Source organism: Alexandromys fortis, unplaced genomic scaffold, assembly GCF_014885135.2.
Source record: "Alexandromys fortis isolate MF-2015 unplaced genomic scaffold, M_Fortis_MF-2015_v1.1 scaffold_58, whole genome shotgun sequence".
Taxonomy (NCBI): domain Eukaryota; kingdom Metazoa; phylum Chordata; class Mammalia; order Rodentia; family Cricetidae; genus Alexandromys; species Alexandromys fortis.
The window spans coordinates 7,594,567-7,618,973 of NW_026067940.1; the positions used below are offsets into that span (position 1 = coordinate 7,594,567).

General features: G+C 51.7%; 1 protein-coding gene across 3 annotated transcripts in view; it reads left to right on the top strand.

The window, feature by feature from the left end:
- Positions 1 to 24,407, top strand: part of Rassf5 (Ras association domain family member 5) — a 67,598-nt gene that overhangs the window by 39,396 nt on the left and 3,795 nt on the right. Inside the window, exons 1-4 of one of the 3 annotated variants that reach the window (XM_050147718.1) lie at positions 4,491 to 4,939; positions 21,912 to 22,022; positions 22,891 to 23,188; positions 23,554 to 23,669. In XM_050147718.1, the coding sequence (XP_050003675.1) occupies positions 4,820 to 4,939; positions 21,912 to 22,022; positions 22,891 to 23,188; positions 23,554 to 23,669 (645 nt within the window). In that variant the 5' untranslated portion in view covers positions 4,491 to 4,819. Of the gene's footprint in view, positions 1 to 4,490; positions 4,940 to 21,911; positions 22,023 to 22,890; positions 23,189 to 23,553; positions 23,670 to 24,407 lie in introns of those variants that run through there. The other 2 variants (XM_050147720.1, XM_050147717.1) reach the window with 2 other exon arrangements.

The window sequence follows — 24,407 nt, forward strand, 5'->3', positions numbered from 1 at the left end:
CCCCCTCCCTCGTCAGCCCAAAGAGCCATTAGGGTTCCCTGCCCTGTGGGAAGTCCAAGGACCACCGTCCTCCATCAAGGTCTGGTAAGGTGAGCAAGAGATCAGTAACTTTGATGACACAAAGGTGTGTAAGAGCTAGGAACTCTGAGGACACAAAGGTGTGTAAGAGCTTAGGAACTCTGAGGACACAAAGGTGTGTAAGAGATCAGTAACTTTGACGACACAAAGCTCCTGTGGCTCTCCCTAGATTCCACCACAAGAACCGGTACTTATCTTTTGTGTCCGTCATTTATGTCCAAACTCAAACACCTAGTTATGTGGAAATAGTTGTTACATGAAATGAAAACACCAGCAATTGATGTCTGCTTGGAAGGGTTTCTGTTTGCTTGTTTGCTTTGTTTTGTTTTGTTTGCTTTTTTGAGACAGGGTTTCTTTGTGTTGTTAACCTGGCTATCCTGGAACTAGCTCTGTAGACCAGGCTGGCCTCAAACCCGCAGAGATCCACTTGCCTCTACCTCCAAGTGCTGGGGTTAAAGGTGTGCACCACCACCTCCCAGCTTGTATGGAAGGTTTTGTGATGGAGGACTTACCGTGGGTAGAGCTGGGGAGAGTAACTTTGACAATAGGAGGTAAAGTGTGGCGGAGGAGGGGACAGTAACAAAGGAAGTTCTTAGACGGCTGTGCAGTGATTTAGGGTGGAAGGGATGAGCAGGTGGAGAGGCAAGCAAGAAATACTGAGACTGATTTCAGGTTTGTTAAGAATGGGGCTACAACTGTGCGCTGATTGGTTTTCTGTCAACTTTGACACAAATTAGAGTCTCCTGAGAAGAGGAAGCCTCAACTGAGACAACGTCTCCATCAAACTGGCCTCTAGGTTAAGTCTGTGGGTCATGATTGATAGGGGAGAGCCCAGCCCACTGTGGATGGTGCCACTCCCCAGGGCAGGTTATCCTGGGTTTTCTAAGATAAAAGACTGAGCAAGGTGTTGAGGGCAAGCCAGTAAGTAGTGTTCCTCTGTGATCTACGCTCCAGTTCCTGCCTCCAGATTCTGTCCCGATTTCCATCAGCGATGGACTGTAAGCTGTAAGACAAAACAAACCCTTTCCTCCCAGAGTTGCTCAGCAGGAGAAAGCCAGCTAAGATAAGTGGGCAGGCTGCTGCTTGGGAACGAGAACTACAATGTGTCTGTCAAAGGGGACGGAAACCATTGGCGTAGATTAGACACACACTGGGAGAGAAGGAAGGACAGGAGTCCAGGCAGTGGGGAGAGTGGCTCTACCTTGTCTGTGAGCAAGTACAGTTTCGGGCAGTGCTGTAATTATGGCAGTAATCATGGGCCTAGAAGGACGGAGTCTGGAATCAAACCCCATAGCGTTGATTCATCTCCACCGTTAACTGGCACGCATGACTAAGCGGTAAGTTATTAAACTGCCTGAGTCTCCTCCTCTTTGTAAGACAGAGAGTAACAGTCTCCTCGCGAGCTTGTTGGAGAGGTCAGATGAGATGGCGCACATGGAGTTGGCGCAACATTAGCAAATGTTCACTTCTCGGTGTGTATTCAGGGTGGGAGGTACATCATGCCAGTTTCCAGCTTCTGTTCGTGGTTCTTACACGGATCTTCATCCCTGATGCTCAACTGTGCAGAAATCTGAGGTCCACAGTTGTTCAAGATGCTTAATCAAGTCGACTTGGGGTAGGAGCTGGAGAGGTGGCTCAGAGGTTAAGAATATTGATGCTCTTCCGGAAGAACTGGGTTAGATTCCTGGTACTCAAATGGCAGCTCACAACCATCTGTAACTCCAGTTCCAAAAGATCTGACACCCTCGTCTGGTCTCCAAGGGACCAGGCATGCTGGTGTGCACAGATACATGCAGGCAAACACAACAGTCCCTGCCTCACAGATCCTGGCTTTTCCTGACCAAGCCGCACCCCAGGCTGAACCTGACAAGGGCTCCGGCCTCCTGTTAGGGTTCCATGTGAGAAAGGAGTAAAGGTTAAAAGCACATCTTTCATCATCTGACGTTGAGTCAGGGAAGTGGGCCGTTCAGTACTCCGCCAAGGCTTTCACAACCTGCGCGGCGCAGCTAGGGACCTGCGCAGCACACTTTGGGTCCAGGCCCTGTTCCTGGCCCCATGGGCAAGACCAGGCAGTTCCCATGCTTTATGGCTTACCCTTTAGAAGTTGAAAACCTGCCACCCAAGCTCCTCCACGCCCCCTCCCTTCCCAGGACCAATTGATGTCACTATTGTTAATTATTCAATGTCAAGGTTCCAGCTAGGTGCTCAGGGCAACCGGGCTCCCTCCCTTTGAGACTCTGGCGCCCGTCAGCTTTGGCCTGCAGAGGCTGCTCATAGCTCTGTTGGGTATATGATCTTTGCAGATTTCTCTGCTTTGCTGATCCACTGGCAGGTGGGGGTGGATGCGAGAGAAGACAGTGTGACCAGGAGTCGGGAGTCGGGAGGCTTTGGAAGTAATGAACTGGGATGGAACAAGTTACTTCCATCATTCTTTCCACCTGTAAAATGGGCACAATACTCGCTCTTAAGATCATAGAGCGGCCTAAGAGAAGTAAGGGTATCGAAGGCATTCTGAAAAGCCCTATTTGGTGTCAGCTTTCACAGTGTTTGGGATCGCATGGAGCGATACTCCAAGCACGCAGCGTCCCTGAGGGAACTTTCTTCCTCACCTCTGGCATCCCACGCGCTGTGCACAAGAAGGGACTTGTGCCGCTTTCTGGGAGGCTCGAGCCTGGCATTGGAAAGGTTGTTATTAGTTATGCTTGAGATCGCACAGTTTAAACACCGTACCACCACGGTGGCACTGCAGAGCTCCGTGGGTGACCCCAAGGACACAGAGGTGTTTCTGGGTGGTAGACAGCTCACTTGAACCTGGGTTTTCTAGCTGGACAAAGGTAGGACGCTCTGGGTGGCCTGTGGGTACCAGGAGGCCCCTGAGTATTTGTCTCACCAACATCAGATGTGGAAGCTGATACCAGCTGTCCCTGGGGAAAAGCCTCACGCCGCAGGAAGATTGCTGTGGGCTGAGGCAAACCTACCTTCAGTCCCCACCCAGGGAGGTCTCCCCCAACTCCTAGCAAATTCTCCTTAGTCCCCTACCCCACCCTAATCCCCAGCCTGCTTACCATCCTTCTAGGAAGGGGGAGCTGGTAGTATTGAAGGTTCTGGGTTGAGGGCACCAGCCCAGGGGTGCTTCTGTCTACTGGCTTCTTCTTGGGAGGATGGAACCCAACTAGGCTGCAGCTTTAAAGTCCCTAGGCACCGGCAGATTTGGCTGAGGAGGGGAAGAAGGTTCCTCACAAAGTAATCACTGCTTAAACTTGATGTCTGAGGTGGGGAGTCTGACCCTTTGCCAGCCTGAACTTCCCCAGCACTCGACTATGGCAAACTGTGAGAACAGCCTCAGAGACCTGGGTCCTGATAGCCTCCTCCACCCCTCTCCATACCTGGGGTCGCAGGTCATCAGTCTGTAAACATGGTTGCCGCTGTTCAAGGTGTCAGCCTCTGAGGACTGTGCATTCATTCCTGGGGCTCCAGCTTGCTGTGCACTTAAAGATGGCAGAACACCCACCAAACAGCCTCATCCTAGCTGAAGGACGGTCCGTCACAGTCACTCGGAGCACATAGACCCCAGAGCAGGGTCACGGATCTGCTCTGACTGGGCCATACATGGCCTGTTTGCATGACCCTAAGCTTTGGCTTCCTCGACCATGAGACGGAATTCATGGTCTCTGTTTAGTGTTTAAAATTAATGGCTGACTGCACGCCAACACCCAGCACTCATAGGTGTTGCTCAAACAACGGTAGCCCGAACTGCTGTAGGACCAACGAGATCCGGAAGTTGCAGAGGTGTTCGTTCTCTGACGGCCTGCAAGGATCCAGGCCCAAAGAAGAATAGTGTTTCTTCTGGCCCGCCTAGTCACTGGAGAATTAAGTATAGGAATGACTCCATCTGGCTAAGAGCCTCCCTCGCCAGACTGTCAGGGAGATGGGCAAATAACCAGGTGCTGTCTGCAGGCTCTTTGAAGGTGAAGTTCTACAGCTGGAAGGGTGGGTCCGCTCCACCCTGCATCACTTTGCCTGGGCCTTGCAAGTACTTATTAGACCCCGCGGTTTCCTCTGGCCTTTTCAAGTTAAAACGTTGCTTCTCCTCCGGGCTGGCCGGATAATGATTTCCACCTCCGGCTACTTCTCTAACCACTGACTGACCTAGTTCCTGGGAGCGGGGAAGGATTGTGGGGTGGGATGATGGAGAGGATGGGAAAGAAGAAATCGTGAAGGGAGATATACCTTTGCTTCAAAGCTGCCACCATAGCAAGTGAGAAAGGCTGCTTCCAGAAGGAGGTAGAGAGGGCGGAGCGAACTCTCGTCAGGTGCATCCTGGCTGGTCCCTATCTCTGGCATCCCCACCAGGGGTCCTTGGCGCTCAGCTGGTCGGGTGGGGCGAATGACAACCAGCAGGGTTTTGGGGAACCTTGCGAGAGGAAGTGGCTTTAGAGCTGCACAGAGCAGTACAGGAAAGGCGCTGGGAGAGGGAGGTGTAGGGGTGGCTCGTCAGCACGCTGGGCGGGGAGCCAGCAGGCAAGCGCAGCGCTCAGGACCTCAGATGCGGCTGCAGAGAGAGTCCCAGGCTGCTGTGGAGCCTGGAGCCCCAGCGAAGGAAGCGCAGGCTGCCCAGCAGGTCCCGCGTGGTCGCTGTCGCCCACTAGCACCCGTACCTGATCAGGCACAGAATCCGAAGGGCCCCTTCCACAGCCCCAGCCCCGCAGTCCGATGAGCTCTCAGACAGGGGCGCGACCCAATGACCGTGGACAGCAGCATGAGCAGTGGGTACTGCAGCCTGGACGAGGAACTGGAAGACTGCTTCTTTACTGCTAAGACCACCTTTTTCAGGAATGTGCAGAGCAAGCAGCCTTCAAAGGTAAACACGATGATTACAAGCACCTTCAAGGGAGGAAATAAGCTCGGTGGCCTACGCGGGAAACTGGCATCCCCTCTCCCCCGGCAAGAGCCATGTGTTGGTAGAGCCGCTTCAGGCACTATTCTGGTCAGCCCCGCTCTCACTAACTCCCACCCTTAGACCTTTCAGAATGGCTCTCTAGGATTTGGGGACCTTGCTGGTTCATGGATGGCTGCATGCTCACCTACCTGTTCCTGAACGGGTAACTGGGCACCTTCTCTGTGTCGTTCCACTCCTAATTTGAGTTTACAGATTGTGGATGGGAAAGAGAGGGAGCCCAGGCCCTCCGCAGATAAATACAAATTGAGACTTCCGTGTTGCGTGTGACTAGAAACCATTTTAAAACCTAGCCTAGCGACTTTGCAGAAGTCCAGAATGCTTTTAAAAACAGACTTCTTGCCTAGGCTGTCGTCATTGTACCGTTTTAGCTCCTGAGTAGGCTTGGGTCATCTAAAGGGGCCGTGTGTTTCTTAAACATGCTGGCCTTTGACTACCCATGCTGGTCCTCTGGCTATACTCTCCTGGGTGCCGCGCAGCCGCACTAGCTGCCGCATGTATCGGCAGGGGTAAAGGTGTGGAGCGGCTGGTTTGGAGACAGATGTAAGTGGTTCCGTTTCCAGGTGTATGGCGAGTTCATCCTTAATCCAGTGGCCCTTCACCAATTAGAATTACCCCAAAACTCCCCAAGCCTTTCTCGCTGCCTCATTTGTGAGTAGGTTATTCTGCCCGCAGGCCCTGCCTTGACTGAGTTCTGACTTTAGGCAAATGCTTTGAGCCTTTCCTTGATGAGATAACACAGAACCCAAAGGTGGCTTGTGTGTTTATGCTGAAGGAGGCAACTTAAACAGATCCATGGGGTCATGTACTTGATTTTGGGGGTGGGGGACAGGGAGGCAATAGTTCCTTCTGTGGCTAGGTAGGCCTCAGGCAGAAAAACATCATTGCAGAGGGGAAGTGTCCCACCCTCTCTTGGGGTTCTTGCTTCATTGTGATCCCCTCCCCCAGTCTGGAGCAGTGGCCCACCATCGTAACTACAAGCGGAATTGTGAGATGCAGAGAATCCTGACAGGGCTTGGGAAATGTGGAAGGCTTTCTAGGTCATTCTGATAGGCAACTGATGTTTTATTGCTTTAGCAAGTTTTGTTGCTGCCCGGGAAGGAAACGGTTCCTGTTTTTAAAACAAAGTTGAGCTTCTGCCTTGCTTCTCACTACCAGCCTAGTCCCAGAGGGTGAAAGTTTTGCATAACTGGGCACGGAAGGGCACTGCAAGAGCGCCTCTTACTTGGCCATTGACAGAGGTGATTGTTTCTGGTATTCCTGGGGAGAAACGGAGATACCCTTACAAGAAAATAGCTGTGATGAGACGAGGAAGGGGCAACGGCTTTCCCTCTCCATCTCTCCCTTGGAGAAGGCTTCCTCCAAGCTCAGACATCTCCTCTCTCCATCCCTCACCCCCTCCCCAGCATTGCCCCAGAGGAGGCTGTCCTTTACTTTGTACCTGGAATCCACTACATCTTGGGTCCTTTGTGTGTTTCTTTACCATTTTGCCAGTGTCTGTACTCTCAGCAAGGACAGGCATCCCCTCCAAGGAACTCATTCTCTGAAAACAAGATGCCAAACAGGACAATAAGGGTTAACTACTTCAGAGAAGGAAGGGGAGGTGGCATGCCCCGACTTAGCCTTGAACATTCAGGACTGTGGTCAGGGGCAGAGAGGTTTTCTCGGCTGTAGTCTAGCCTTTGGCACCTCACTCACCCAGAGGTGGAGTGGAACTGGGTGACCTGGCTCTAATATGATTCCCTGCTCTGTAGAGGTGTGTGGAACCAGCTTGCAGCTGAGGGTGCGCCTCCAAACACTTAGGATGTTTCTTCTCATCGGTAGTATTTTATTCTGCTCTATTTTTTTCCTTTAGTAAATTTCCCAGCTCTACCTTCTCTCTTGGAGTAACTCTAGAAAGAATTTCAGGGTGAATTGCCTTATATTGACCCCATTGTGACCCCCTAAGCAAATCTTTCTCTCCTGCTCAAAGAGAAATTGCATTTGAGCTCCTAAGAGATTTTTTCCCCTTGTCTCAAAGGGAAGAAATGTGTGTGTGTGTGTGTGTGTGTGTGTGTGTGTGTGTGTGTGTGTGTTTCCTTGTCACTCAGAGACTTAGGTCCCTCGGGAAAGGCCAAGATTCTTCTATAAATAGACTTGTCAGAACAACCTGTGTCAGCTGCTCGGTGTGCCTGGTGGAACCCAATGGCAAGAAAGTCCCTCTACGCTTTGGTGCCTTCCCCTGGGAGCTGTCGCTGGCTCATCTCAAGGCAGTCTCACAGGCCTCTCTCCAGCCCCCTTTGGTGGGAGTGGGAGACATGAGGGGTCTTCCCCTCTTTATACAGATGAGGCCTGGAGGCGGCGAGGAGGAATGGGGCCAACTCTGGGCCCACCTGCTCTTTCCTCTGCACAGACAGCAGCTTCCTGGGGCAATGTGTTATATTTGAATCAGGCTTGGGGCCTTTTGAGTCACGGTGTCAGTTTCAGGATGCAGAGCTGGTACTCTCTTGGACTGAGCACAGTCTGTGTTTTCTGGGTCACATGTATCAAAAATGGTTTGAAGGGAAACCAGCGCTAGGACTCAGGCAGGCTGCGGTGTTTGCACACAGTTACCCCCAGCTAAGATGGAGGAGTGCCTGCATGTTCTAGGGCTTCAGGGACTCTGGGACCCTGGCAGGTCGTCGTGGTGGGGGTTCTGAGGAGACACAAGGCAGAGTGCCCCCCCCTTGGCAGATGGAGAGAACGGTGTGAGAAAGGGGAGGGCTTCACCAGGCTGTACAACTGTGTCTGGCGAGCTGGAACTTGGACTAATGACCTCAGCCTCCCTTTCAAGTCCTCTTCCTGCTTGGTGGGTGACCAGGACAGAACCAGGCTTGCCTTCTCTGAAAAGACCTAAACAGCCATAGGCTGGATAAGGCTTTATAAGGCCCTTGCCATCCATCCCTCAAAGGCACCTAGCCCACGGGACATTAACTCTGTGGATAGTAGCAGGAGGTCATTGTAATCGATTGATTGTTTAACACTTACTTGTGGTGTTTATCCAAAAATGGAAAGACTTCGCTGGCTGAAAACCTGTCCTGGTGTGTGTTCTCTGTGGGTGTGGAGAACAAAGGCTGACTCCCTGGCTAGGATTGTGTTTGAGCACATTCTGCTCCCCAGCACCCCCAACACCGGCCTTTCTTCAGACTGCCTTGAGATCCTTGGATTCTTTTCAATTAAGGGAAACACCAGAAGTAAGCAGGCTACGGGGCACTGTGCAACTCCTGATTCCATCCCTTGTTTCTCCCACTGCCCCTTGCCTGCAGCAGGGCCTGAGATGCTCTGGACACAGCTGGCAACCCTGAGACCAGTCAGGACAATGAGCATCCCCTGCTACCAGCAGCACACCCAGGCCTCAGGCACGGTTTCTGCCCCTGACCACCTCAGCCTTCGAGAAAACACTAAAAATAAGATAGCTGCAAACTTGGAGCAATAAAAACAAGGCAGGGCTCTCAGATGAACAGTTGGGTTGCTCCTGTGCCCTCTCCCAGAGCTCACACTGCCCAGGACTAACCACAAGGGATTCTTGGTCTGGTAGTTAGGAATGTGGTCTCTGCTCCATCCCTTCAATTTGTTGCCTCCTCCAGCTGTGCCAGCTGTGCTTTTCCCTGAGAAAATGCCAGTCCTGTGAGACCAGGAATTGTGCCCTTCGGGTCAGAGCGGCAGCATGGACTTGGTTACGAAGGCAGATGTACCTGTTATCTGTTCCCGTTAGCTGCTATGTCTTCCTTGTACAACCAGGATGGATTAGCTCCTGGGACAAACTCTCCCTAGTTTTTAGTCACTGGGTATAAATAAGTTTATTTCTCTTTGCAGAGAATCAGTCAGAGGACTGGGAACTTCAGGATAACACATGGGAGGCTTTTGTGAGCCAGGGCCCATAATAATGTTTTATTTTTAAAAAAAATAATAATTTCATAGATGAGTGCTGTGTTTATGATTCCATTCCTCCCTGCTCCCCACTCCAGCTCCTCCTGTGACCCCCATTCCCTCTCAGATTTATGAGATCTTCTTTATTGCTACATGCATACATACATACACACATATATACATATAAATGTAGCCTGCTGAGTCCATTTCATGTTCATATGTGTATTTGTTTAGGATTGGCCACCTGGGCACGGATAGTTGATGGGGCACTTGTCCCTGGAGAAGACAGTTTCTTTACCTCAACAGCCATTAGTTGCCATCATGTAGGAGTGAGGTCTTGTAAGGTGTCCTTCATCCACTTTGGCATGTTGGCATTATAAATACACAGGTCTTGTTTAGGCAAACCATATTTTGAGATTTCATGACTGCAACTTCCCTGTCATACATACAAGACAACGTCACAGCAGATGCCCTGGACTTCTGGTTCTTACGGTCTTTCCGCCGTTCCTCCCAGATGATCCTGGATCCTTGGGTGCAGCAGCTGTGCTGCAGATGTGTCGATTGTGATTGGACCCCCGCAGTCCATGGTTCCTGCATTTTGACTGCTTGTGATTTCTACAATGCTCTCCATCTGCCGCAAAAAAGGGTCATCTTTAGTGAGAGGCGGAAGCTACCCTTATCTGTGGGCCCAAGGATAAAGAAAATGCAGTTAGGAATGATACTGACTCAGCAATAGGGTCTTTCCTTCAGGTTCTGGAGGTAACCAAGGCAACAGCAATACCTTATATTATTTTTGGAGTCTCTTCAACTTCCTTGACTAACAACTCAAAGGGAGCTGTCCCATGCCTGGCAGTGGGGTTTTGGTAGATAGACTATGACCTTTGCAGGGAGTATTATCACCCCAAGAGACACGACTTCCCTTTATATGCATGTGTATACACATATACTTGCATTTATTGTATATATATTTAAAAATAATTTTTTCTTTTCTTTTTGCTTTTTTGATAGGGTTTCCCTTTGTAGGTGTCCTGGCACTTGCTCTGTAGACCAGGCTGCCTCTGCCTCCTAAGTACTAGGATTAAAGGTGTGCACCACCACCGCATAGTCCAAATAATTTGGTTCTTTTACCCATTTGACATTAACTGGAACTGTCATAAGACCACATCTAGCCACCAGGGAAACTGGGACACGGAGTGTGTGGGAAAGCCTTAGTTGTTTCTGCCATGCTTCTGCCTCCCTCTCTGAACCTTGCGAGGTCTGTCCACTTTCTCAGTAAAGAGTGTGACCTCTGACCTCTGCCTCTCTGGCTTTGTGCCTCTGACTCCAGCTGCTTGGGAGCCCTGGTAAGGACAGATGATCTACCCTCCATATTCCACACTTCTCTGGGCCGCTGACGTGGTTCAAAGGGGACCTTGCCACCCATATAGGGATTACTCTTCGAGCCGCTTTCGGGAAGTAGAGATTGGCGTCTGAATCTTTGCAGGCAGGGCCCTAGAACTGCATTAGTATTCCCTTTGAGGACTTTTACATACTCTGAAGCCCAGGAGTCACCTGTTCAGGAAGTGCATGCTAGTTCAGGGATTTCTCCAGTAGCAATGCGATTTGAGTACTGATGGCAGATTCCCTGGAAGTTCCTGGGCTGAAAACAGACTGTAGGTAAGTCACTTACCTTACTGGTAAAATGCTTTATGCCCAGCAGACCCGCTCAGCAGATAGGACAGCAGGCTCAGGCGCCCCAGGATTGCCCATAGGCTCCCCTTTACTCTCCTCATGGTGTTCTTATTTCAAGGTTAGGGGGACAAGGCTTGTGACAGCCCTTTGGGGGCTTTCCTAGCACCTGGGGTGACAGGGTGGTGGACAGAGCAGTCAGCAGAGGGCTGCTTCTCATGCCAGCCCTGGCCGCTGACGGAGGCCGCAACCCAGTCGCACCACCCTTAGGCGCAGGTCCTTCATCCAGTCCTTCCAGGCCATCATACCTGCGAGGTGGCCAGCCTTTGTGTCGCTTCTGGAAAGACTCACCTCTATTTGCACGGGAATAGACCCTTCTACCTCCTGAGCCCGAGGGGGAACCTAGATAGTGAGCCCCTAATTTTTTACGTTGTAAAGATTTCCACTAAGGCGAGATCAGAAAGCATACCTGAAGGCTGGCATGGGTCCCTTCTTCCAGGACCCCCTGGCCTTAGCCATCCTGTTCATGCTCAGAACTTGGGCCAGGCCACCTCCTCCTGCCCCTCTCTGTCTTTGTGAGTGTAGACTGTTTGTGTTGAGTGAGGTGGGTTTTACCAGTTTCCGTTTGTGGAACATACAGCAACTCCCTCCCCATACAGCTTAGGAAGATTCTGAGGCCTTGTTTCTTCCTGTCAGGTTGAGCTCTCCAGAACACAAGCTTAAAGGGGAGACACTTGACAGGCCCAGCCTGGGGGCTGCATCCCCCTCTCTCCTCTCAACTTGTCAGGTACCCCGGATCTATATATGATGTGGCGCTGCGGGCTTCCTGTGTGGAAAACCCAGACCTGCCTTTATCTGGGGTCTCAGTTTCCTCTTCTTCATGGCTCAGGATACCCTCGTGAGAGCCTGGGGACCTAGCCTGGCCGCCCATGGCCCGCATGCTGAAGGGAGAAGCGGGCTTCCAGGTAACAGTCAGGGAGGGCTGCTTGCCCACCAGCAGGCAACGAAGTGTCGGTGTGTCCTGGCAGCTGGACAAGGCCAGGCTGCCCCTCTCCTAGCAAATGTCCATGTGCTGGGTGGGAACTGAAGTCCCTTTGCCTCTGCCCTGTGCTGCTTTATAACTTGGGATGGATATCTGACTTATGTCCTGTTGGCAGCCACAACCCGACCAGGAGCTGGTCACAGGAAAGGAGGCTGAATCTGGAGGGCTCAGGATGGGGCTCAACTTGCTTAGGAGTTAGACTGACCCCTAACGTGTCTGAAGTGTAGGATTGAAGAGAGACTCACAACTTTGTGTAAACAAGGTAGACCCAGATGGTGGCCTCCAGATTTCCGTGCTCTTGGAATGGTCTTGTACTCCACCAGGAAGTGACGCCTGTTGTTCCACAGTGAAATACACAGACCATTTACCGTTTCCACTGTCGCTAATGTACACCCAGTTCTGGGACACCACATGTGATAGTCGCATTGTCGACTGCCACCACATCCAGTTGCTACAACTTTAGGGGGCAGAGCCTTGAGCATGATAAGCAGGTGCCCTACTGCTGGGTCCCTGGCCCCAGTCTCCAGAGCTTTTTAATTTTCCCAGACTGAAACCCCTTACCTGTTTAACTACTCTAGGAACTGAGCGTGAGGGCACTCCACTCTCAACTGTCTCCCTTTTTAGGGCTAACAGATATTGCTCTGTAGGTATGGGCCACATGCTACCCATCCACTCTCCTACCAGTGGCTCCTGAGGTTGCTTCTTCTGGTGTTGTATAGCCCTGCTTTCATTTGCTAAATCCTAGGGAATTCTAGGTCAATCTTTTGATGAATCACCACACCTTCTCCACAATCCTTTCGCCGATTTACATTTGCCGGTGAGGGGGCTGCTGATCTTGCTCCTTAACCTGGCACACCTGGGAAGAGGGACCCTCAGCTGAGGATTTGCCTCCATCAGACTGGCCTGTAGACATGGCTGTGGGGCATTTTCTTGATTGCTAATTGATGCTGTCCACTGTGGGCGGTGCCAACCCTAGGCAGGTGAGGCTGGGCTGTATAAGAAAGGCGGCCGAACACTAGCCTAGAAACAAGTCAGTCAGCGGCAGACCTCCATGGTTTCTGCTTCAGCTCCTGCCTCGGGTACCTGCCTTGGTTTCCTACATGATGGACTGTTACCTGTAAGCCAAAATAAGCTCTCTCCTCCCCAGTTTGGCTTGGCCGGTGTTTTCTCACAGCGACAGAAAGCCAACTAGGCCAGCCATTTAATACCAGAAGTGTTCCACATCCCACAGTGTACATCAGAAACAGTCAATGGGAATAAAATGGGGTTTTGTTGTGATTTTGATGTTGTCCCCCAACACTTAGTGATCCTAGGCATATTTCACGTGCTTGTTGAACATTTATATTTCCTTGAAGAAATGCCTATTCAAGCCCTTGCCATTTTTGATCAGATTGTTCACGTTTCTGTTGAATTGCTGGAGTTCTTTATGTATGTATATTCTGACTCTTTAGAAGTAATTTGCAGAGGATTCTTTATTATCTATTTTGCAATGGGCTCTTGCCATGTTACCCAGGCAGCATGAATAAATGGATTTATGCGGTTGTGTGTGTACATATGTGTAAGTACACATGCACGTGTGTGCATATATGTGTAAGTGCACATACAAGTGTGTACATATGGAGGTCAGGTCGATGGCAGGCATCTCTCTTGGTTTCTGGCTGGCCAGTGAGAGCTCCAAGGATCACCTGTTCCTGAAAGTGCCACTGGGCCTGGCCTACACATGGGTCCTGGGCATCTGAACTCAGGTCCTCATGCTCGGACAGCAGGCACTTTGCTGATCAAGGCGTCTGCCTGAACATGGGGTATTAGCATGGTTGTGGTTCCGATAAGGCCATAAACTATAGCTTTTAACAGATGTTTATGGATGGTAAGACCTGTGACAAATCATGCTTAGGGCTTTTGGAAATCATAATGTAGCCTGTTAGGGGTCCAGGTTAAATGGGAGAGAGTGCTCATACTGGGTCAGCCCCCACTGGCCCAGCTTTCTTTTGCCTTGCCAGACAAAAACCACTGCCGCAGGTAGCTAGTTCTGTGGTCACAGATGAGCTGAGGTCTGTCAATTTTCACCGTACTTACGAGCAAGGCACTTCGAGGCATGCCTACCCGATTACTCGACACAACAAACTGTGTGTCCAAACTACGTGTTGTAAGGCTCCGTGAAACCGACTTTCTGGTAGTTGCAGAGCTGAAAGAGAAGGCCAATCCATGGCATCAGGTGGCCAGTGTGATCCAGTGGCAAGTGCAGGTGTTCTGGGTAAGGCACTGTGTCCTGACTCAAGTTATTCTGGGGGGTCAGTAATGCCATGAAGTCTCCAGCACAGCGCCTGGAGCTAGGGCTCCCCAGGCCTTCTGTTTAGTGCTACTGTCCTCTGGAACTGAGCAAGTCAGGTGAGTTGCTCCTACAGACGGAAGGAAGGAAGGAAGGGAGGGAGGGAGGGAGGGAGGGAGGGAGGGAGGGAGGGAGGGAGGGGACACTGTCTGGGACACGTTGATTGGGGCTGCCTGAATGCCAGTCACTGACGGCCAATGCTTCTGAGCCTGTTTGTACCACAGTGCATGCATTTCTGCCTTCCTTCCTCAGGTGACCTGTGGGCTCCCAGAGGTGGAACCGCACCTGTCTGTTTCATCTCCCATGGTACCTTTCACAGTCTTCAGCCCAGAGGCATCTCAGTCAGTTCCCGCTGCTGACTTAACTATTCGCTCTGCATTTCTGTCTCGGGGACTTCGTTCTCTTTCCAGTTTCTTGCCCACTTCCTTTATCCTATGTCTCCACCACCCACTCCAGAGTCACTTGGGTCCTGCACGTCTCTGTGATGGTGTCCCTTCCCACTCTGCTGCAGGAGACCTATTGGAGAACACAATCTAGAAATTTCTAGTCCTCTTATTTTGGGAACCATAGACAGGTAACAAATGGACAGGATGAATCCTCTTACTGGCATGGTAGGACAGAGGAAGCATTCCAGAACGTGGGCACATGGGCACATTGGAACTAGGAAGGGACCCTCCAGTGCATCTCACTGGAGAATCCTCTTTGTATCTGGTTGAGGCTGCCACAAAGGGACTTGTGACCTTTACTGGGCTTGTATATTGGTCAGGGCATTTTAAACCCAGCCTAGACAGATGGGTGTCTGCCCTTCCCCAACCCCAGGTTCCCATTTGGGGCAAGCACAACAGAAAGCCCAGGGGTTGGGCCTGGAGGGCCTCTGCATGACCCTTTGTTTGGTACATGCCTGCAGCTCTCTCCCTGGCCTGTGCTTAGAGGTTTCCACTCAGGGAACTGACAGTTGCTTTAGACAGACGGATGTGCGAAGAGTCAGAGGAAATGAAGACCTGTTGGAGCTTGGCTGAGGTGAGGTCTGGCTGACACAAACAGAGAGCAGGTCACCAGCGTCGAGAAGAGCCGAGCAGCAGAGGGGGGCAGGGGAGCTCTTGTCCCTTTGGGCCGTGGCTACTGACGCAATTCAGATGGACCCAGCTGTCCTCCAGGTCTTCTGCCCCACGCCCAGTTCTCTGAAAGAGAGGAGGAAGTGGTGGTGAAAACCCTCCCTATCTTGTGTCCCTGTGGCGGGCCTCGGAGCGTCTTCTTCGGTGTCACTTCACGATTTGGCAGATGAGGAAACCGGCTCCCTGAGATGAGAGGGGAAGTGGCTTGTCATAGGTCACAGGTCATTTGATGGCATTGTGTTCATTCTTATCAGCCAGCTACCAAGAAGTAGGTCAGCCCACGTCTGAAGCCCCATGCATCCCACATGCTCTCGGCAGTGAGCCCTCAGGGTGCTGGGCGGAGTGAGGTGCTCTTGGGCCTGGCTGTGTGGGACCCATGGACAGTGGGCTCTGTGCTGGGACTCTGCTGCTGCTTTCCCCTCCCTCACACCTAATCATCGTTATTTCTCTGACCCCTCCTTGGAGATCAGCTACGTGTTAGCTGAGCCCAGCAGTGGGTACCACATCTAACATAAAGTCTGTTCCATCCAAGGAATACTGGGTTAATGGGTTTGAGGTAATCTCTGAACTCTGCCTCCTGTCAGGAAGGGAGGAGAGAGTAACTCCAGGGAAATGACCAAGTCTTAGCCTATAGGGGTCCCATGAAGTGAGAGTGGAGCTAAACAGCCCGTAGCTGTGACGTGAGGAAACAGTGCAGAGTTAACTTGATGGAAAGTAGACTCTCCTGGGAGATGGCTTTCGGGCATGCTTGGGGGTCTTGGTTACCTTAACTGGGATGGGAAGACCCATCACTGCGTGACACCATTCCCTAATTAAAGGATTCTGGTCTCTCCAGAGGGGTACACCTTGAATCCTAGTCTCGGGAGGCAAAGCAGGTGGATTTCTGAGTTTGAAGTCAATCTGGTCTCATAGTGAGCTCCAGGCCAGTCAGGGCAACGCTGTCGCAATGGTGATGATGATGGTAGTGGTGGTGGTGATGATGATGATGGTCACAATGATGATGATGGTCACGATGATGATGATGATGATGACGATGATGGTGATGATGATATGAGATGATAATGGTGATGATGATGATGGTGATGATGGTGACGATGATGATGATGGTGATGATGATGATGATATGAGATGATAATGGCGATGATGATGATGGTGATGATGGTGACGATGATGATGATGGTGATGATGATGATGATATGAGATGATAATGGTGATGATGATGGTGATGATGGTGACGATGATGATGATGGTGATGATGATGATGGTGGCAATGATGGTGATGATGATGATGGTGGCAATGATGATGATGGTGATGATGATGATGATATGAGATGATAATAATGGTGATGATGATGATGGTGGTGGTGATGATGGTGACGATGATGATGATGACTATAGAGAAAGCAAGCTGAGCACCGGTACGTGAGTGTACATTCATTGCTCTGTCCTGATTACGGATGCAGTACACTCACCATCCCTCAAGCCCCTGCCACCGTGATTCCCCACTGTGATGAACTGTGGCCTGGAACGGCAAGTCAGAACAAACCTTTTCTTCCTGAAGTTGCCTTCATCAGGCTGTGTTATTACAGCAGCCGGAAGAAAACACTAAAATACACCAGAAGTGCAGCTTAGGAGAGAAAGACTGGATACAAGTGCAAATGCTTTCCTTCATTTGAGAGTTAAAATGTCGCACATCTGATACACTCAAGGCCCAGAGGATGGGAGACTACCGTGGACTGGAATTTTACCAGGCAGCAGGAGGAGGAGAATGAAGGGAAGAGAGGCATGTGTATTCTAGGGAGGGAAATTGCACAAGCACCACGGTGGAGCAAACTGCTACCCATGGGCACATTGCACAAAGCAAGCTTCCCTGCTCATAGGTACATTGCACAAAGCAAGTTTTATTGGACCACAGCAGCCCTCATTCCATGGCTGCCTCTATATGACAGGGTGGCAGGGAGTAGATGCAATGGACCGTGGCCTCAGAAGCCCAATGTTTAGACCTGGACCTTCACAGAAAGCCTGCCCGCAGCCTGTGCTGAGAAAGGAATGAATGGACTCTAGGGACGTATGGCTAACCTGGAATACATGAGCAGGGGCAGCGAGAAAGGAGCCTCGTGGGTTTAGAGGGAAGGGCTTGGCTTCTCTGTAGGGAAAATGACAACACGGCCCCTGGCTGGGTCTGGGGAACCCATTGTCTCACTGAATTTGACTGTTACATCAATCCTGAGTGATAAAGGATTTTGATCCCAAATTTATAGAAGAAACCAAGATTTAGAGGTTCTCTGATTCTCTCAAGAATACACTGTCCATTCCCCAGATGTTTACTGAGCCCCACCATGCGCTGAGCAGGAACAGGGCTCTGGAACACCATAAGGGACAAGACAGGCAAGGTCACTTCACTCACAGAATGCAGACTACATGTAAGTCCAAGGCTCACCCCAGCTCCTTAGAGAAGCAGAGACCCCCAGCCCCTGCAGTCGGGGAGGGACCAGCGAAGGTTCATTATCATCTTCATGCCCAGATGATGGGCACAGAAGAAATGAAGTCATATGGCCCTGAATATGAAGGAGCTTCCATCCAGGAGAGGGGGAGCCAGCTCTGCTAGCTTCCTGGAGGTGGGTGGAGGTGGGACTGCAGATAAACCCCAGAAGGCATGGCTTTCCATAAGCTTAGCTGTAGCCTGGCTCTGGTTCACTTTCTTCAGCTGGAGGTGGGTGCCATGATGGTAACATTCTTCACAGGCTTGCTGTGGAGCCAGTGAGCACGGACATGCTGAGAACAGTACATAGCGGTGCTGAGGAGACGGCGATGGAGGTTAGGGAAGCCTGGCCAGGCAAAGAGACTGCCGGTGAGAAGCCGGGCACGAGATGACAGAAGTCACGGGCAAGGGGAACGTGTTGGCATGTTCTAAAAGACGGAGAGTGAAGTTCTGTTTTGTTTTGAAGCAAACCTGAGGTCTGGATGGTTTAAGTCAAGACAAAGCAAACACTGGGAGTGGACACACTCTTCTCTGCTCACCTGTCACTCTGGGATCTTCGCTGGCCATTTCTTGGTCTGTCCAGGGCCCACTCCCAACTGTCCTCCTTAGAGTGGAATGACAAACTGAGGACTTTCTGTTGGCCCCTGATTACAATGCAGAACTGGCCAGTGTGGTGGTGCTACCTGGAAGATAAAATACAGTCAAATCTGATTTAGGATAAATCGGCTCTGTGCTGGGCTTGCTGAAGGTATTTTACTTTATTTGGTTTTGAGATACAGTCTTGGTAGCTCACCACATAGACCAGGCTGGCCTTGCATTTGCAGTGATCCTCCTGCTTCTGCCTCCTAAGTGCTGGGACTGCAGGTGCAGGCCACCACTCCCAGCCCATTTAATAGAGATGTTGGAGAATCATCTGGGAGGGGCATCTGTGCTCACAGTGCTAGCACACAGCCTCTTCACTGGGACCCCCACCCTGCCGTAACTTCAAGGGCTTACAGTGGTTACAGCCTTTTGAATGGCCTAGGTCAGGAGACAAACCAGCTTTTCAGCAGTAGCTGGGACAGGCTAGGCATACTAGAACAGCTCAGCCAACACCAGCGTTTAGTCGTCAGAGTGAATTGATTCCATGAGATAGGCACACTCTAGGAGACACCTGATACCCAGATTCAAAAATACATAAAAGCTCTCCATTTTGTGTGGATGATGGGGCACCCCAAAATACAAGTGCTGTCTCCTTCCTTCTAACTTTGAGTCCATCACCAGAGAGATGATTCTTTCACTAAGAGGGCTTGAGAATCTGTAAGGTGAACAGAGATCAGGGTCTACCTCATGCTTGGAAAAATTCCTGGGTTGTTGACACAGTGGATACTGCTTTTTAGGAAAAGCGTGGGGGCCGCAGTTATCTTTTGGGCCCAAAATATCAGTGCTGTAGTGGGATGGAATTGTCGGAGGGTCTCAGTTTCTAAACCCTGAAACATGTTGAAATCACCAGAGTGATCTCTAAAATTCTTGTACCTGAGCTTCACCCTGGACCAATGAAATCAGCACTCTCTGGGGAGAAAGTCCAGGAAACCATATTTCTAGAAAGTCCCCCAGACGACTCCAAAGCGTCCGGAAGGTTTGGAGCCCTTAGTCTAGAATCTATGGTGCTTCCCAGGCTGCTGGTGGATTCTGAGCTCTTGGACAGGGCCCACTGGTTTGCCTACTTTGTTAAGTGATTCACTGCATCTGTAGGTTAGATCTTGCCTGGCAGGTTCCGTGTGGGCAGCAGCTAGCCTGAACTGGGTGCTGACATTTGACGCTGGCATTCTATGGGAGCAAGGTTCACAGTATTGGCCACACACGCACAGGCTGCTGACACTCCCAGGTAGATGGGGCTCCCCTGCACACCTGGAAGGCCAGACCTTCCGATGCTGAGGTCAGGATGCTGTCTTCTGCCTGTCTGGAAGGGACCCGTGGTATGTACTTGTATCATTTCCCAGGCTTGTGAAAAGGGAAGAGAACAGAGGGGTTGATGTAATGAATAAAAGGAGAACAGGAAGAAGAAACCTAAGGCCAAGGCAGCTGTGACTCACTGTGGTCCAAAGTAGGCGTGGAAGCAGGCCTTCCGCAGCCACAACATCGCGGCCTTTTCAACGAGGAAATGGCTGGAGGCTGACTGAAACCTTCCAAGGAGCTTCAGGAGTTTTCTGTCACTTAACTCTTCTTTTGTAGATGGATATGAGAATGGGCTGGGAGTGACAGCATGCCTGCCTGCCTTAGAGATGGGCAGAATGAAGTATAAAACAGCAGCCATACAGCTGCCCGTTCTCACTGGAAATGGTCAGAAGGCGAGGCAGGGCCAGCCCCAGCCAGGTCCATCTGGTCTGTAGGTATGTCCCCAGCTTATAGAGTCTGGGGATGGAGAGTCCCACAAGTAAAGACACATGAGAGGCTCCAGTCTGAAAGCCCCCAGATAATGAGCCAACAGTAGATGAAGGCAGCCTGTGAGCTCCCGTGGCTTATATGTCAAGCAAACGAGAGATGTCCCAGCAACTGTTTTTCCTTGGGCATTCGTCAAGGTCCAATTCAGAGATCTAAGAGGGCATCTTAATGGGTCCCTACATCCTGCCAGCTGCCTCCCACTCCAGATATTAGAAGTCCCTCCTTGCCAGCTTCACAGACCATGCAAGACGCACTTGGATCCCTAGAGCCGGACACATTGATCAGCCCAGCTTAGGTGAATGTTCCAGAGGCTGGGTCTTGACTTAGCAGCTGTGCTTCCCAGGCCTGCAGTGTTAAAATTCAGTGACTGTCACTGGTGTAGTGGGTGCTGATCTCTGGAGCAGAAGGGAGGCTCTAGGGTGACCACATGGTCAGTTGAGGACTCCAGGCTTAGATGGACTTCATTCTCATTCGTACTTGGTCACTCATTAGCAGCGGGACACAGGCACGTGGGGCAGGGGAGAATCTTACAACAGAAATAAAACAGGTAGTTTGTGAGAGAAGGCATTTGAAACACCCAACACAGCAATCTTGCCATCGGGGGCTATGGGTGAAAGGCGCACAGGAGCAGACTATGGAAAGAGCCTGTAATGAAAGGGTGTTGCCTGGCCTCTGGGGGGGGTGGAGCCACACAGACCCAGCAGTGCCCACTCCTCTTGGCAGTCATGGAGTCAGCAGTTTCCTGCGCTCTGTAGGACTGGAGAGTGGGAGGATGCATTGGCACGCCGTCCGCGTGATGAAACCCCAGAAATGGGTGTGCTGAAGGGGAAGGTCAGGGGCCAGCTCTGTTGGTGGCGGTGGTGGTGTGATGTGGGACTTGTTGTAAAATTCCCCAAACCAAACCCAGGAGCAGGTGTCAGATGATGTCAAAGCCATCTCTCTCTGGGTACCAGAGGTGACCACCACACTGGCCTGAAGACTGATGAGTTTCTAAGATCAGGACAATTCTGGGAGAATTCTCACTGACCAGCTTCTATAATCCAGGCCACTCAGGGCAGCATGAAAACAAAACTGGGACGTGAACGTGAGAGAAATCCAGGGAACTGACTCAGGATCCACCATGTATCGTACTGCAAGGGATACGGGCTTCCACTCTAACTTCATCCTTCCATCTTCCTAGAGTTGGGAAGGGGAAGGAATGAAGGGATACCATGATACAGGGAGAACACGGCAGGACAGGTGTGGGATTTCTGGTGGGTCCTGCACCTGTGGATGAGGGATTCAGGCAAGCTGATAAATGTCTGAGCTTTGATGTTCTCACCTGGAAACTGGGGGTCATGGTTCATCACGTAGTCTGGGTCTGTGAGATGCAAGATGGCTGAGTACTCAGTGTACAAAGATGCTCAGTAAACGCTGACTGTCCCTAGGAGAGGGGACCACAGCCCTGTGCCTACAGCTCATCCATTCCACAAGCATATCGTCACCTGTCACGGCAAAGCTTACTGGCCCCTGACATGAGCTCTGCGCTGCAGGGCAGGTGCCCTCGCTTCCTGGCTCTGGGGCTATCCGCTTCCACTAGCAGGCATCCCCTCTTCTCTGCAGCTTTGCCATTATTGCAGACAGACAGACAGACCATGTCTTCGTCTCTTCCTGTCTATGAGCACCTTTTCCATAGCGAATCATGACAGCTCGACGTTCTACTCACTTACCAAGTTCATAGCCAGTGCTCAAGTGTGGGGCACTGACACTGGTGTCCCAGCCCATCTGGGGGTAGGTATGAAGCTGAGATGCGAGTGGCTGGCCTCTCACCACTTACCCTGGCACTTGTTCTTAGCCAGAGAGGCATTTGCGGGGGGTGGAGGGGGTATGCCTACTGCCCTTCACATCCTGAGAGCCGCTGTACCTACTCCATTCCTCTTTCTGTCCAGAATGTCTGTAAGGCAGTGGAGGAGACACAGCACCCGCCCACGCTCCAGGAGATCAAGCAGAAGATTGACAGCTATAACAGCCGGGAGAAGCACTGCCTGGGCATGAAGCTGGTAAGCAGGGCCCTGTCCACCCCTACCCAGCATCCCTCCTACCCCACCCCCACCTCTCTGCCTGGCTGTCGTGTACTGGCCTGTGCATGAAGGTGGTAGGCAAGGCTGTCGTCCCCCCTCCCATCCAGCATCCTGTGCCCCTCCCCACAGAAGCAATGATTCCCTTGCGGCTCACTCTTCTTTGTCCAGACCCAGCTTTCTGTGCCCTCGGGGACCCAGAGAAACAGGCTTTAGAACAGACTCCAGAGACAATCTCTGTCCATCCTCTGGCAGCTCGGGGAAAGTTTACGCTCTCCTAACCTCAGTGTGAGAGCTCTTAAGGGATTAAATGACAGCGACGAAGGGTTTGGGGGCTTGGTCCCCAGGAAGCTCTAGGCCAGGGGAATTTTGCAAGAGAAGTGGAGTGTGTATTGGTGAACACCCCGACCCTGCACAGGGTCAGAGAAGCTGACTTTAAGGGGTGATGCTAGAGGAACCCTGCCCCCTGCTGGAGACGCGTAGCAACTGACTCTTTGGGGCGTCCAAGACACACAGGTGCCTCAGAAAACCCAGATTTTAGCCAGAGGCTGGAGTTTGTTGGGCTGGACCTCTGAGGCAGAGGTGACTGCAGACTCTGCCTTTCGGTGGGGACTCAACAAAGGCCGCTGGCACCTGTCTGGGAGGGTCTGAGGCAGCCAGCCTAGACTTCCTGTGAAGGAAGCCACAGCGGCCCCACTAATCCTCTCTGATAACTGGGCTCCAGACCTCCTGGCCCTTCGGGACCATCAGCACCTCCAGATAGCAGACTCAGGAAGGAACCCTATCAGGGCCTCTGTGTCACAACCTCGGGCGGCAGTCAGATCATGGAGGATATACTTCCCACTTGCAGAGTGAAGACGGCACCTACACGGGCTTCATCAAAGTGCATTTGAAACTCCGACGCCCCGTGACGGTACCTGCTGGGATCCGACCCCAGTCTATCTACGACGCCATTAAGGAAGTGAACCCTGCAGCCACCACAGACAAGCGGACGTCCTTCTACCTGCCACTCGATGCCATCAAGCAGCTACACATCAGCAGCACCACCACCGTCAGCGAGGTCATCCAGGGGCTGCTCAAGAAATTCATGGTTGTGGACAACCCGCAGAAGTTTGCGCTTTTTAAGCGGACACACAAAGACGGACAAGGTATGAGCAGTCCCAACCTCCCCCAGTTTGCCAGTGCCCACACACTGGCGTAAACCCAATGCGAGCCCTGGATGGGGTGTGGGCCTCCATGCAGCGGGGCTACAGCCGTCTACAGGCTTGCTGCTAGGCTATGTGGATGAGCCAAGCATGGAATCTGGGCAGAAAAACGAGCAGAGAGCCTGGCCAGGCAGCTCCATGCGTGCACCGGGAAGACACGCTCTGGGCTCCCAATCTTTATAACGAGGGGTCCACTTTGGAAGGTGATGTAAGTGGCAGGGCCTTGGGAATGCCAGGCAGGAACTGAAGGCTCTGCTTCTGAGCTACCACGGTCTCGTCAGGTGAGCCATGCCTGTTTCTGTTCACAGTGCTCTTCCAGAAACTCTCCATTGCTGACTGCCCTCTCCACCTGCGTCTGCTCGCTGGGCCTGACACTGATGTCCTCAGCTTTGTGCTAAAGGAGAACGAAACTGGAGAGGTAGAGGTATGTCTGGGCCCTCTGCAAAAGCCAGCCCTGGGTAGGGAAAGATGGGGGCTGCTGTCCCGGGTGTAGTGAGGGGAGGGCAGGACAACTAGAGAGCTGCGGTGTGCTGAGCCACAGGCTGGGTTTGACCCAGGATGCTCAGTGGGCACATCACAACGAAGCAAGTTAGAACCTGCATATGGCAAAACCTGTGGCAAGGATTCTACTTGCCTTGTGAAGACGGGGCTGGAGGTATACGGTGGGAGGATGGGGGTGGGGGAAGGATTATCACACACTGAGAAACTATTTGGGCCCAGACTGGTTTTGCCCCAGGCTGGCCTAAGGCCCAGCAATTTCCATCTGGGTTCTGCTGCATACAGGCAGTTCTGAATTACTTTTTTCTCCTAAAATGATGACTTCCTCTAAGAGGGACTAACCAGTGTCAGCCTCCTGGCAAAAATGGGGTAACATCAGGCAGTAATCCTCAAGCCCAGGACACGTAGGATATGGTCTTCAAGAAGTGACAGAAAGAGGAGGGCCTAAGTGTTTATCACACTGTTCTGTGGAGGTTGAGCGCGGGGTCAGCAGAGGATCTGAGCAGAACAGACAGGGCTCTGCCCTCATTTCAACCAGGATGACAGCGTGGTCTCAAGTCTTGTTAGGAAGAGAGAGCCACTGGAAGCCTGAGCGCTCTGCTGCCTAGGGCCTGGGGTTGGGAGAGGAAATCCAGCTCTAGTCCACACTGCTGCTGCCGCTCCA